Source organism: Haliaeetus leucocephalus, unplaced genomic scaffold, assembly GCF_000737465.1.
Source record: "Haliaeetus leucocephalus isolate CR32 unplaced genomic scaffold, Haliaeetus_leucocephalus-4.0 Scaffold678, whole genome shotgun sequence".
In the NCBI taxonomy this organism is placed as follows: domain Eukaryota; kingdom Metazoa; phylum Chordata; class Aves; order Accipitriformes; family Accipitridae; genus Haliaeetus; species Haliaeetus leucocephalus.
The window spans coordinates 1,546,341-1,561,082 of NW_010973114.1; the positions used below are offsets into that span (position 1 = coordinate 1,546,341).

General features: G+C 42.9%; 1 protein-coding gene across 1 annotated transcript in view; it reads right to left on the bottom strand.

The window, feature by feature from the left end:
* The window catches only part of MIS18BP1 (MIS18 binding protein 1), a 28,018-nt gene extending 13,484 nt beyond the window's left edge, over positions 1-14,534 (bottom strand). Inside the window, exons 1-7 of the mRNA XM_010579747.1 lie at positions 14,327-14,534; positions 11,139-11,264; positions 10,185-10,678; positions 8,367-8,443; positions 6,257-6,387; positions 1,330-1,420; positions 747-919 (exon numbers count right to left, since the gene is read on the bottom strand). Coding sequence (XP_010578049.1) covers positions 747-919; positions 1,330-1,420; positions 6,257-6,387; positions 8,367-8,443; positions 10,185-10,678; positions 11,139-11,264; positions 14,327-14,507 — 1,273 coding nt within the window. The 5' untranslated portion in view covers positions 14,508-14,534. The remainder of the gene's footprint in view (positions 1-746; positions 920-1,329; positions 1,421-6,256; positions 6,388-8,366; positions 8,444-10,184; positions 10,679-11,138; positions 11,265-14,326) is intronic.
* Between the last annotated feature and the right edge of the window lie 208 nt (positions 14,535-14,742).

A 14,742-nucleotide genomic window follows, 5' to 3' on the forward strand; every position in this document is an offset into this window, starting at 1 on the left:
GGGGGGGGGAAAAAAGGGAAAAAAAAAAAAAAAAAAGGTAAAACTCATGGGTTGAGATAAGAACAGTTTAATAGAACAGAAAAGAAGAAACTAATAATGATAATGATAACACTAATAAAATGACAACAGCAATAATAAAAGGATTGGCATGTACAAATGATGCACAGTGCAATGGCTCACCACCCGCCGACCGACCCCCAGCCAGTCCCCAAGTGGCAATTGCCTGCCCCCCCCCCCCAGTTCCTATACTAGATGGGACATCCCATGGTATGGAATACCCTGTTGGCCAGTTTGGGTCAGCTGCCCTGGCTGCGTCCTGTGCCGACTTCTTGTGCCCCTCCAGCTTTCTTGCTGGCTGGGCATGAGAAGCTGAAAAATCCTTGACTTGGTCTAAATGCTACTGAGCAACAACTGAAAACATCAGCGTTATCAACATTCTTCTCATACTGAACTCAAAACACAGCACTGTACCAGCTACTAGGAAGACAGTTAACTCTATCCCAGCTGAAACCAGGACACTGTTGTACATCAGCAAACCAGAAATAAAGAACCAAGTCAATGCTCTTGATCATTGCAGTATAAGTAAACACAAACAAAAAACTTCACCCAGCTAGTTTGTTACCTCTTCCACACAGCCTAATTAACAAAATACAAAACAGACAGGTATTAGGTATCTTTTGGTGGGGAGAACAGCTCTCAGAAACACTCCAACTTTTTTCTGAAGAAAAGGATTATTAAATACCCACAAGCATTTGTACCATTCTTCGGTAATACTTCATAGGTGGTGTTTCTGGTTTCAGGTTTCTTTACATCTCTTGCTGAACCTTTTGCATTTTTCAATACATCCATATCCACCACTGAGTCACCCTCTTCATCTTCATCCTCAACAGTATTTTGTTTATTTTGTTTTCGTTCTTTCCTAATGATTTGGAGTTTAAGAAAAGAAATAGTAAACATCTGAAGCAGTTGTCCTTTAACAACACATTAACTTGTGTAAACTTGAAGTCTTCTCCTCATCTCGGGAAAAGCCCAAGAGCACAGTGCAGCTGTACTCACACAGACACCGTGCAAGCCACTAAATGGGTGAAGCCCTTTGCTTCTCTTTGCTCTAAGGCTATGTAAACAAGCAGAACAACCCCAAACCATTATAATAAAAAAAAGGTAAAAGGATATCCTTCCAAAGCGGTGACCAGCATTTGCCTGGAACATATTCTTCATGCACACATCTACCATCTTTTATACTCCTCTAGTATAGTATTCTTAAAAGGCAAAATCTCAATAAATACTAAAAAGAACATTGCAATGAAACAGAATCTCCAAAGAAGTTACCTTCTCCTTTCCTCAAGAAACTCCTCAACATATTCCTTCCACTTTTTGGAAAACCCGTATGTAAATCTTTTGATGAAACGGTAGGGAAATCCTGTTTGAAACAAAAGTAGCATTAACAATAGCTGAGCAATACTTTTAATCAGAAAGGGTAGAAATAATATCCAGTACAATCATGGTTTTGTAAGTACCTCAGAAGCTCACTACATCTTTAAACACTAGAGAGAGACAGGTTTCCCCAGTTCAAGAGAACAGCATACTTCATAGAAAAGTCAGCCAAGGGGTCATTAATTACAGACATCAGTATCTGGAGACAGCATTCTAGTTTCCTGGGAACCAGGAGCATAAGCTTTCCCCTGTCCATCTCGCTAGACTGGCAAGTGGCTTCTCTGCAGAGCACCAGAAGTCCCTCAGACAGCCTGAGCTTTTCGGGCTCTGGTTAGGTCTAAGCCATTTGGGACTTAGCATATCAAGAAAACTCCACTTGGAAGAAAATTTTATTGTGCTTTGATACAGAAGCTGTTCCATCAAGAGCACACAGGCTGTTCACGAGGCTTAGATAAAGAACAACTGCATCAGGATCAGGTGCAGTCAGTGTCCAGCAACAACATTACAACCTGGGAAATTCTTCAGGTAGTACAGATACAACAGCATGTCTCTAGTTTTGTTTCCACAATTGGAAAACAACCCTAAAACCAAATATTGATGCAAAGGTATAATGTAATCCTCTGTTGCAACAAACAAGGAAAAAAACATCACTTGAGCTCCAGCCTTTCTGAGCAAAACATTGGACATTTAACACTCTCATGGATACTATCATGGGGCCTTCTCATTGACAGGATACAATCTGTACAGGTACAGGAGCACAACAACATTGAGCCACCGCTTGCCTGCTCACAATGTCTAAAAAACCAGCAGCGTTCATCCTCTGACACTGAGACCACTGGAGTCATGGGCTACTACAAGAAGGGTCTGCAACACATGATTAGAAAACAAGCTTAAGTAGTAGCCTATTTATCTGAAATTCTGGGAAGCAGTACCTTTACTGAAAAGCCTTCAACAGGCACATGAGGTCAAAAAAGAAAACACATCCACAAACTGTTAATCTTTGGAGCTGAAAAGCCATTAACGTCAGCCTGCACGAACAGAGAGTTCTAGTAACTGAGCTCCTCCAGGAGGAGGGGAAAGGAGAAAGGCACTCTTTCATTACTTTATTTAGTGCACAACCAAAGGTCCATCTAGCCCCAACCAGGGAAAGGATACTAACAGCAGAGGCCAGAGTACAGGCAAGTATACAGGAATATCCCCTCTAAGCAATCTCCCAACCTCCAGCTGAGAAGTCAACTCTGATTTCTATGTATTTAAAAACCCTAAAGGTTTCTCCTGTTCTGCAGGCCAGAAAGTCTTAGCTTAGTTTGTCCTTTGCTCTATGAAAGCCTTTTCATAACTTTAAACACATCATTCTTCTCCACACACTTCCTACTTCTTCTGCATTCTTTCTGAGAATAGCTTGTTGAGGTTTCTGTGGGGACAGTGAAGGAAAGATGTGGACTTGTACTCAGTCTCCAAGATGTTCATGTATCATACAGCTTTTACAGCCAATAAGTCTTATTTGTTTGTTCCATTCATTTTCAGTGTTCAAGTTTTTTCACTACTAGTGAGCATTAAGGCGAACACTTAACAGAACCATCTACTGAAACCCCCAAACCTTGTTCCTCAGTTTTTACAGTGAACCGAAAGTCTTACAATCATACATCATCATACACTATCATATGGGGGTTGGACTAGATATCTTTAAAGGTCCCTCCCAAACCAAACTATAAAACCATTCTGTGATGTATGTAACAATTTGCTTTCCCCTACCACTACATGCGTCATTTTACATTTACCAAGACTGAATTTTATCATTTTGATGCCCATTCTGAAGCTCTTGTGACATGCTTTGTGGCCAGCACTCACCCTTACCATCCTGATGCAACTTGGCAACATCAGACTACAGCTGCTGCTTCCCAGCTCATGTTCTTTTCTGCAAAGTTTATGAATCTGCTCAACAGCCCACATCATTATGGGATTCTTTTTATTCCTCTCATTTTCTATTGTTATTTAAATCCACAGAAGTTCCTCCTCCTTATCACATAACTACTTTGCATCCTCACAATCTTCCCAAGAGCCTTTCTAGAAGCCCAGAGTCTAGGGGCCCCATCAAAGAAGTCTTACACCATTGTGAGGCATTATTTCATCTATAGTAGCACTGTAGATGCCTTCCCTCATACCTCGCTATCTGTACATCCACCAGGCCCACTCATTCTTACAGTTTCTATTGGTTTACCTCCTATGAATGCCAAACTCCACATTCCTTAATTTCAAGGGACTTGGGAAACAACTTTCTTAAAAAGCTTTGCATCAGCCACCTTTCAGGCCCATAAGTATCAAAGCAGGCTTTTTGTGAGATGTTACATGCTAGTTATTTCATCCTTCAGCTCCTTTAAAATGCTTTAGGAGTGGCATTTCATTACAGCTGTGGTGGGTTGACCCTGGCTGGGTGCCAGGTACCCACCAAAGCCGCTCTATCACTCCCCTCCTCAACTGGACAGGGGAGACAAAATATAACAAAAGGCTTGTGGGTGGACATCAGGACAATTTAATAAAGCAAAAGCAAAGGAAAACAAATTATTTTATTCTCTACTTCCCATTGGCAGGCAATGTCTGGCCACTTCCTGGGAAGCAGGGCTTCGGTACTCGTGGTGGTTGTACCGGCAGACAAACGTAAAATAACAAATGCCCCCCCTTCCATCTCCCTTTACTTAGCTTTTATAGCTGAGCTGACATCATATGGTATGGAAAATCCCTTTGGTCAGTTTGGGTCAGCTGTCCTGGCTCTGTCCCCTCCCCAGATCTTGCCCACCCCCAGCCTGCCGGTGAGGGGGGATGTTGGAGAGACAGCCCTGATGCTGTGGGAGCACTGCTCAGCAGTGGCCACACCACCCGTGGGTTATCCACACCTTTCTAGGTACCAATACAGAGCACAGCACTAGGAGGGCTGCTACGGGGAGAATTAACTCCATCTCAGCCAGACCCGATACAACAACCACATGAGTTCATTCTTTACATGGACTGGATAAAATATTTCCTGGTCTTCAGGAAGGGCTCTAGCCAAAGCATAGCAAGTGCTGTTCCACAGATGCAGGCTGGAACAAATCGAGCACCAAAGGGGATTGTGTGCAACATTCCTGCTGTGGGGCTCTTGGGACATCAGCCACAGAAAACACCTTTCCAGGAACAGAGCCTGTGCAGTTAAATAGCCTGTATTGTCCTTTGCACGGTTTCATCGTCAGTGACCAGCAGATGGGTTTGCTAGCGCACCTGGTATCCCAGATTGCTAATAACCACTTTTGATAACGAGGCGGAAGTAGGTAAGTGCCTAGTCAGTGCTCTTACTGCAACACGTTTCATTAATGATTTCAGTGCTTTGAAGTCACTTGGAGTATGGGTACACAGCAGTCCAATATTTTCCACAGGCAAGTAGTTCTGTACTGGAGCAGCTTGGTTCACAAACTGATGGTGCCACTGCTGACAGTCCCAGCCGCTTTCAGCTGCCAGTACCAGCGGTTTAAGGAAATCCTCAGGTTAGACTTTAGATGTGGCATTTCTCCTCCTCTCCACCTACATTAGCTTGTCTTTAACTTCTCTTTTAATTCCTAAATCAATATTGAATCTGTTCAGGGTATTTCCAGGGTATTTTCCACACTGACCCTATGACAGTTTTTGTGTGTTCGAAGACAAAGGGGAAGCCAAGAAGGACAGATGTTTTGCCCTAAGTGCTAAGTCCGAAGATCAGAGGAATTGACCCAGCATGGTCCATTAACTCTTAAGCTTAGGAAACCTCTGTAGTCCCTGAGCCAGTCCGCTCAGAAGTCTCTGGCTGTCACTTTTCCTTCTCAGAATATTGAAATAAAAACAAATACAAGTATTTAGCAGAGGAACTAATAAAAATATTCAAGTTGGAGAGCAGCAAAGTCAGGTATTTATCAGAATGCATCCCAGTACCGCAAATGAGAAGAAAAAATTAAAGCCACAGACACATCTTTGGATGCCTCGTGCTGGACCTGAAAGAGCAAAGAGTGCATATATGCTCCTGTAAAAAGAGCGTGATCACGCCCACAAGGCACCTCTGTATTAAGGCAAGCATTTATTCCATCTATGCCACAGATGACCTTTACATTCCTAGAGCTGCCCATAAGCACTAACATGGCAGCTCATTTACTAGTGAACATGACAGAGGATGCACATGAAGCAAGAAAAATAGAATAAAGCCTAGCCTAACTTTAACTCTGTGTGTAAATTAAATTTCCTTTAAAATTCCACATGCTTCAAAACAATCTGAAGCAGGAAGTTTGGATGGATTTGGTATAAGATATCACTTAGACCCTAAAGATGGATCAGTTTACTAAATTATAAAGCACTGGCACCATAACTAGTCTATCTCCAAACAGAAATTCCATGTAGCATTGCAGAGCTAGTCATTAATTACTGAACAGTAAGTCACAGATAGAATGCGAACACCAGAGTAATTTCAGTAGTGTATAAACAATCCCTATTTGAATGTCTTAGCACAATTTAAATGCCAAAACATTGACCAAAATTACATAGAGGCAATCTTAGCAAAAAACAGTTTCCTTAAAAGAATGTACCCATTAGCCAACTTCATGCTCTGAAAGCCCTCTCTGTAACTGCAGCACCCTAAAATGCCAGCTACAATTAACATTAGGTAGTATTTAGAAATCTGATGGAGTCACTTTCCATCATGTGCTGAATACCCACTGAGCCCAATTAGCAGGATAAGACAAAACGTTCGCTTCAGCAGTATGCTCCGTGATAAATCTAAAGCCCTTCTCAGTTTGTAATGTTACATTAAGAATCATCTTCTTACCTTCTTTCCTCATTGAAGCTGAATCTATATTTCCCTGTAGCAAGTAGATACTGCCAGTTGATGTTTTAACTTGGTTGTGTGCTATGCGTTCCATAATTGCATTACTATGCCATGACAGACCTTTCATATCTCTAAGAAAAGACAGATAACATGAAGAACAGAAATAAAACATTGTTTTCATAAAAGAAAGAATTTTAAACTAGAATATTGATATTCCCTACGAGGCTGGCAGTGCTATATCTCTATATATTATGAGCGATATAGACACTAGCAGGATGTGCTAGGTTTTCTTAGCTTGGCAGAGAAGCCATTCTGGCCTTGTCTAGTAAGTACTTGGACAGGAGACAAAACGAACATGTCAACTACTGCAAACGTTAGTCACAGAACATTAGCTTGACATAAGGCTACAGAAGCAAAATGTACTACAGGACTCCATCCAGCTCATTATTGCAGTGTTACCATTATGTAAATTACAAAACTACCATTATACAGGTCAAATGTATATCTTCCCCAGGATTATTGTATTTATTTATGACCTTCCTATGTAAACAACAAAAACAACTGAAGGAGTCCCAATATGTGCAAAAATTGGACTTGTTAAGAAATTAAGGGACTTCTTCATGAGAAATAAAAAATAGACCCAAGCATTAAAGTAGAAAATCTACAGAGTGTTGGATTTTTTTGTTTGTTTTGGTTAAATATACGTTTACAACAGTAACCAACAGACCAAACTACAGAACAGTATTAAGGACTGAAACCCAAGATGACAGTGAGAACACTCAACTGTGTAACTTGACACACAATATTAACAGAAGCCAATTCAGAAGGTCTATAAAACAAATCAAATATATCATGTGTAAGCAACATGTATCAGATACTAACACAAGTGAAAAGAGAACATGTTGCTAGTAGTGAAGGATGCGAAGTGAGAGGCTCAGTTGTTTCCATATAGCCATGAAACAAACGTCAATTCCTACTACAAATCCCACCACAGAATATGTAGCCTCCTGACATCTCTCAGTAAGCATACTGAGCTACTTCCTTCCACAGTGCTGCTGCTGTTGAGTGAGGTTGAGTTGTCAGTAGATAAGTAACTGCGTTAGGTAGTTACTAGCTACAGAAAGAGTAGAATACTCCTTTCCAAGGGATATTTTCACAATGTCTTCAAACAACTTTATTGCAAGCTAAATCTCTCCTTTGTTCTGACACTTGTTTTCCTGATCTTATAGCTATTTGAATACAATCTGACAAAAAACATAACCAAAAAAACCACAGAGTCAGTTTTCAGGTGGATCAGCTGCTGCCATGGTTCACCATATAGCTGTAGGAGTAATAGTGCCACCACAAATGACATGGCAGGAACATAGACCTGATGGCAGCCTGCACCAAGTTTGACTTAAAGCAGCCACAAAACAGAATTTTTGTGAAAAGAAGTAGAAGCTCATCATACCCCTAGTCAGCACCAGTTTGGGGGATCTACCAGACAAACACATTTGTCTTTATTCCTCTTAAGCTCTTTGATCGACTCAGGACTGGACTTTGAAACAATTATTTAACCAGTAGTCTTCTGTATGTAGGCACTCTACCTCTTGCACACATGAAGGAATTCACCTCTTCCTTGATAAAGAAGTTTAAATTATAACGTCACTTTGTATTTGCCAAAGGCTAAGAGTAAGTTCCGTGAAGGTGCAGCTCCCACGGCCACCTAAGCCAGGACAACCATGGTTCCTTCTCCCCCACTGTTCCTCAGCCTCCAGCCACGCATTCTCTCATCCCTCTGTGCACCAGCTCTGCCATTCTGCAGGCTCTGAAGGAAATGGGTTCAGCGTGCTTAGTCAGTAGATAGATAACTATGTTTAAAAAAAAAAAATGGTATGAGATGTAAGCACGGTCACGAGGGTTAGGATGCAAGCATGTTCCCTGTGGCTGGGGAGGAAAGCAGCAGAAGCGTGTGGAAGTGCTTCCAACAGTTACCGAGATATTCCAAGAATACAAGTCTCACAACTACAGCTGTTCAGCCAGGCAAAGATGGTATAGCCTTTCTAGCTCAGATGCTGAAAGCCCACCAACATGTTTTACATTACATTTAAATGAGAAAACTTTTCCTTACTTCCGTTTTCCTTCAACATATATTGCAGTGTTACCATCCATCACTTTAATTCTCCAACTGGTTAGGCAGATATTTTTCTGTTATAAAAAAAAAAAAGTAATTTTTAAATTAGCCTAAGCTATGCAACATCACCAAGGCATTACCAAAATAGAAATTAACTCCTGCATAACTTGAGAAGATATTTAGGCACCATCCTCCAGACCAGAAAAACTGAAAACAACCATTACATGCATAAATGTTGAAAGATAATCAAGCTGGAGTCTAATGCACAAGAAAGGCATGCATTTAAATTACAGAAACTTTTGAGTAATTTAATGTTGACTTTCAGATGACAAAGTCATTGGCCAAGACTTCTAGCAAATCCAAAAAGCTCCTCACAAAAAATACCAACACTATGCCATACCTCTTACACTTTGTCACCTGTCCTCCGTTACTATTCAGAAAATGTTATCCATGAAAAAAAAGTATTTATTAGCTATGTTATTGCTAAAATTTAGACAGTATTAAAATGGCTATATCTGATATTGCAAACTACTGACACATACAGCTGCAGTACCTTCATTTTGCATTAAATAGCCAGCAAGCCAGTTGCACTTGAGTTGCAGTTTGGAAAACTGTATGTGAAACTATGATGTTGTTTTAAAAACAGCTTCTTGGAAAACAATTTTTTAACATCTGAAACTATAGCTATTTCTCCTCACAACTTCAGTTAATAAACTCCAGATCTTTCTTTTAACAGTGTTCGCCTTTTGACCATCAGCCTTGACTTCACTGAAGATCTTACCAATGCTTTAACCCCGACTGAGGAGAGGTACTGGCCATGTACAGCCAGCACCTCCTCCGTGCTCAGATCTGTACTGTCCAATAACAAGACCTCTTTCAGTACCTTCCACTCAGCTACAAATCTTTAATATTAACAGATATCCGTTCCTTGCCTAAATCAAAGCCCATCATAAAGGTAACTTTTTTTTTTTAATACAGGAAAACATATCAAACATGCTTGACAACAGTGAAGGAGAACAAAACAATTAACTTGCTTAACTTGAAGAGGACTTCTCCACAGACTTCTCCAGGAAACAAAGGAAACTCAAACCTTGGGAAGGTATGCTTCCACCAGTTTCCTAGGCTAATCACTGAGGAAAGCGGCACGCTTTGAAATACACCATTTTCCTCGAGATTTATTCTGAAAGTTGCAAATACTGCCAAGCATGTATTGAATTGAAAAGAAGATCTGCAGACTAGTCTCCTGGGAAAAGATTCTTGTCCCACTTAATTCAACAGAAGTTTGGATATTCTGTAAGAAAGCCAAGACTTTTACCTCACTATCAGCAGTACAGATTCACTTAACTTTAGAACCATCACTAGCCTACATTTAGGAAAGATCTCTCCTCCTTGGCTTTGTGGAGACAGCCAAGAGCTGGATTGGCCAGTGATTTGTTTCATGTCCATCATACCAACACATGGCAATTAATATATTAGAGATGACATAGAAGGCTCCTTCAGGTAGAGAACTCTTTCAGCCCACACTGTGGCTTGTGAATGCTAAAACAAAAGGCCTTCTTTTATAAAAAAAAAAAACCAAACCAAAACCAAAACCCAAACCAACACCCTCCCACCCCGAACATTGTCATCTTGGATTATGGGAAAAAAGAAATCTTTTTGAAGGGAAAGCCTCTACCAGTAAGAGCCAATAAAATAATAGTTTATTCTCTTCTGAATGCACATTACTTTTGACAGGAAAAAAAAACCGTCACAACTATGAGCTACAAGCAGCCCACAGGAATATATCGGTTGCCCTAAAGTATTAAGTTCTCCCACCTCTTTGTCTGCTTTCTCAGCAACTTGATCTGTATGAGGTTTATTCAAAGCAACCGTATAGCCTTCTTTCGGCTTTTGCTTCCTTGGAATGTGGACTTCCGGAGAAGAGAACATAATACTACATAAGCACCGTGAGGGCTTTTGAGAATTAGTCTCTGGTGTCTTTTCTACTCCACAAGCAGCTTGCTTATTACTTGGCTGCAACTCTCTTCTGTCTTGATGAAGTTCAGTACGTTTTGCTTCTCCATTTCCCCACCTTTCTTCTAAGTGATCCCCATTTTTAAAAGGGCTGGAATTTAAATTCACAGACATTTCATCGTCAGCATCCACTGATTCCACAAGGAAATCATCCTGATCATCCTTATCAGTGGCCACATACTCTGTAGGATCATTCCTGAGCTGCTCAGCAAAAGCGGATTTGACCAACGGCTTTTCTGTAGTTGTGGAAGGAGGAATGGGAATGTTCTGCTTGACTGGGTTTGAAGGTGTTGAATCTGCCCATTAAAAAAAAAAAGGAATAACAAAGAAATTAGTGATATTTGAGAACTAATAAAGAAAATGCATTCATAAAGTTAGCTCCATTTTTAATAAGAGGAGGTTGTACTGATTAACACTACAGTTGTGAAAGCACTGCCTATTTCTTAACCACATTAGGAGCCTGAAGGCAATAGATAGCTTTCATTGTCAGAGGAGATGGTGCACTCAAATGGAGTAATGATGTCAAACTTTAAGGTCAAAAGCCCACAGACCTAAACCACAGTTAAACCAAGTCTAATGCCATCTCCAGGTTTGAAAAGGCAGATTTGCAGGTTTCTTTCTCCATTTTCCACTGCGCACAGACTACAAAGAAAGAAGAATAATACTCTGCCAAAGTATGCAAGAGACTATAAACAAGAACTGAGACCCTGAAGTCAAGAGAGTTTCTGGAGTGTTTTTAAGAGCAATACCCAGTACCTTTTTGCTGCTGCTGCAATTTCCACTTTACACGCAAGAAGAACTTCTGAGGGGATTCCAATACAAGAGGATCTATGGCTAGTGCTTTCATGGTTCGGTTCTCAGCAATCAGAGTGCAAGCTGGTTCTGGAAAATAATAACAATACCAAAAAAAAATCTTTGAATTTGGGGGAGAAAAACATTTCCTTGTTGGGGGGTAGGGGAGGCAAAGTACATACTTTCTGAGATCCTAAACTCCGGTATATGACATTATGTTTTCTTTTCTTTCCCAAGATGGATAGGCAATGTAATCTTTCCCTTTTCAACAGGGGCTTAGCTGCCATGTTGCCTCAGCTGCATGTGAGAAACACCCGCAGGTGTGTGTATGTATGTCTGGATGTAACCCAACCCACAAGAATCAACAGGAGTTTGGAGGTGCCTACAAATGGCATGTGTTTCACAGCAGTACGGTCTAACAAGTAGCACCAATACTAGCCCCTTTTGATATTCAATCAAAAGTCATTATCAATTTGTGATGTGATGATGCAAAGGCAAAAATATACCTTTTGGAAATCTGTTGTTAAAAAGGAAATAAAACTTTAGGAGCTTTTACTTTTTATAAAAATCACAGAATCATAGAATGGTTTGGGTTGGAAGGGACCTTCAAAGGCCATCTAGTCCAACCCCCCTGCCATGGGCAGGGACACCTTCCACTAGACCAGGTTGCTCAGAGCCCCGTCCAGCCTGGCCTTGGATGTTTCCAGGGATGGGGCATCTACCACCTCTCTGGGCAACCTGTGCCAGTGTTTCACCACCCTCATTGTAAAACATTTCTTCCTTACATCTAGTCCTAATCTACCCTTTTTTAGTTTAAAACCATTACCCTTGTCCTATCACAACAGGCCCTGCTAAAAAGTCTGTCCTCATCTTTCTTATAAGCCCCTGTTAGGTACTGGAAGGCTGCTATAAGGTCTTCCCGGACCCTTCTCTTCTGCAGGCTGAACAACCCCAACTCTCTCAGCCTTTCCTCACAGGAGATGTGTCCCACCTCTGGACCTGCTCCAACAGGTCCATGTCCTTTTTATGTTGGGGACCCCAGAGCTGGACGCAGTACTGCAGGTGGGGTCTCACCAGAGCAGAGTAGAGGGGCAGAATCCCCTCCCTCAACCTGCTGGTCACGCTGCTTTGGATGCAGCCCAGGATAGGGTTGACCTGGGCTGTGAGTGCACATTGCTGGCTCCTGTCCAGTTTTTCATCCACCAGTGCCCCCAAGTCCTCCTCAGCAGCGCTGCTCTCAATCCCTTCATCCCCCAGCCCGTATGGATACTGGGGGTTACCCCGGCCCAGGTGCAGGACCCTGCACTTGGCCTTGTTGAATGTCATGAGGTTCACATGGGCCCACTTCTCGAGCTTGTCCAGGTCCCTCTGGATGACATCCCGTCCCTCAGGCATGTCAGCCGTACCACTCAGCTTGGTGTTGTCAGCAAATTTGCTGAGGGTGCACTCATTTCCACTGTCTGTGTCATTGATGATGATATTAAACAGTACTGGTCCCAACACGGACCCCTGAGGGACACCACTTGTCACCAATCTCCATCTGGACATTGAGCCGTTGACCACCACCCTCTGGATGCGACCATCCAGCCAATTCCTCATCCACCCAACAGCCCACCCATCAAATCCATATCTCTCCAATTTAGAGAGGGATGTTGTGAGGGACCGTGTCAAAGGCCTTGCAGAAGTCCAGATAGATGACATCCATAGCTCTTCCCCTGTCCACTGATGTAGTCACTCCACCACAGAAGGCCACAAGGTTGGTTAGGCAGGACTTGCCCTTGGTGAAGCCATGCTGGCTGCCTCAAATCACATTTCTGTCCTCCATGTGCCTTAGCATAGCTTCTAAGAGGATCTGTTCCATGATCTTCCCAGGCGCAGAGGTGAGGCTGACAGGTTGGTGGTTCCCAGGGTCCTCCTTTCTACCCTTTTTGAAAATGTGTGCAATGTTTCCCTTTTTCCAGCCACCATAATAATAGTTTAATCTCAATTTTACTCTATCCAACGGAAATAAGGAAAGTAACAAGTGATGTTACGTTGCAGCAAGGAGATTTAGGAAAACTTTTTCATATCAAACTATAAAACAAGGGCACTGCCTCCTTCATAACAGCAAGTTCTTTCCAGAACAACTCAATAACTCCTCAGTGAAAACAGCATACAGCTACCCATGCTACTGGCCAGATAAGACAGGCTGAGCAGTTAGCCTAATTTTCTGCAATCATGTCTTAAAGTGAACACAGACTAACCAGATAGGTCTTAACCCCCACCCAAAACCGGATAAAAGTTTAGTACAGGAGATTCATAAGTACTGTACTTCTAACAGGAATACATGTAGTGATGAAGCACAACTCTTCCTATAAACCAGCCAATATTTCAGTAAGCCTCCCACTCTACATGATCATAGCATGAGAATAACAGGGCACCACAAGACACCCTCCCCTTTAAAATATCTCCGTTACCTTTACAGATACACACGAACCAGAAGGAAGGCCATTCCTACTCACCTAGAGCGGCTGGCTACAGTACCTTCCCAGAAGGGGCACAGTCCTTGCAAGTTCACATTACACCAACTAGTCAGAAACGGAGGATGCACTGCAAAAGTCATCAGACCCAAGTGCCCAGGGGAATACCCCAGAAGGACGTAAAAACCTAAACAATTCTTCCATGAACCCTCCTCCTTTCTGTATTGACTGTAGGGAATAGCTGAAGTAATCGTTTTGATTTTTTTACTTATAAAGTGTAATGCTCTGTTTTTCAAGATGTTGCAATGGGTCAATCCCATTCACAAACACAACAGAGGGAGCAAGCAGTCAAAGCCAGACTGAGTAAAAGAGGGGAAGGTACCGTGGGAGGGATTCCTCTAAGGTAAAGAAAGGGGGAAGAGAAATCAACTATGCTACAGACACACTTTAGCATTAAAAAACCCTCCATCCAAGCTTTTTTTTTTTTTTTTTTAAATCCCAACCATCCGGGGGAAAACCAGTACTCGTACAGATATTTTTTACACCTACGAACACACACCGGCCGCTTTTTCCAGACCCTGGAAGAGCCGTAAGCGGAATGCAGAGGAAGTCATAGCGAGCTCAAGGTTAAATAAGAGACGGCTTTCTCAGAGAAGCCACCGGACAAACCCTTTTCTGGCTGCACGCACCCACCTGGCACCTCGGCGGGTCTCTGCCGACCTTCTGCCGTGACAGGATTTCTCTTAGGCCTTCGCCCCTGCTCCTCGGGATTCGGGACGGGAGTCAGGATCAGGTCGCCGCCGCAGCTCCTCTCCGGCACCTTCCCCGCGGGCAGCCCCAGGTCCTGCTTCTGCCGCAAGGCCCTGGTCTTCATCCGCTGGAAGATTTTGGCCGGGCACTCGCGGGCGGGAGGCTCGCACGCCCGCCGCTTCGGCCGCCGCTCGGGGCCAGGGCTGGAGCCGGCCACCATCCCACCGGCATCCCGCTGCTTCTCGCCGCCCGCCGGCAGCGCGGGCTGCGAGACGCCGTCTCCCAAGCCGCCGGCCGCCGGCCCTTCGGCGCGGCTCTCCTTACGGCCCGCCGGCCCCCCCGCCCCCCCGCCCCCCACG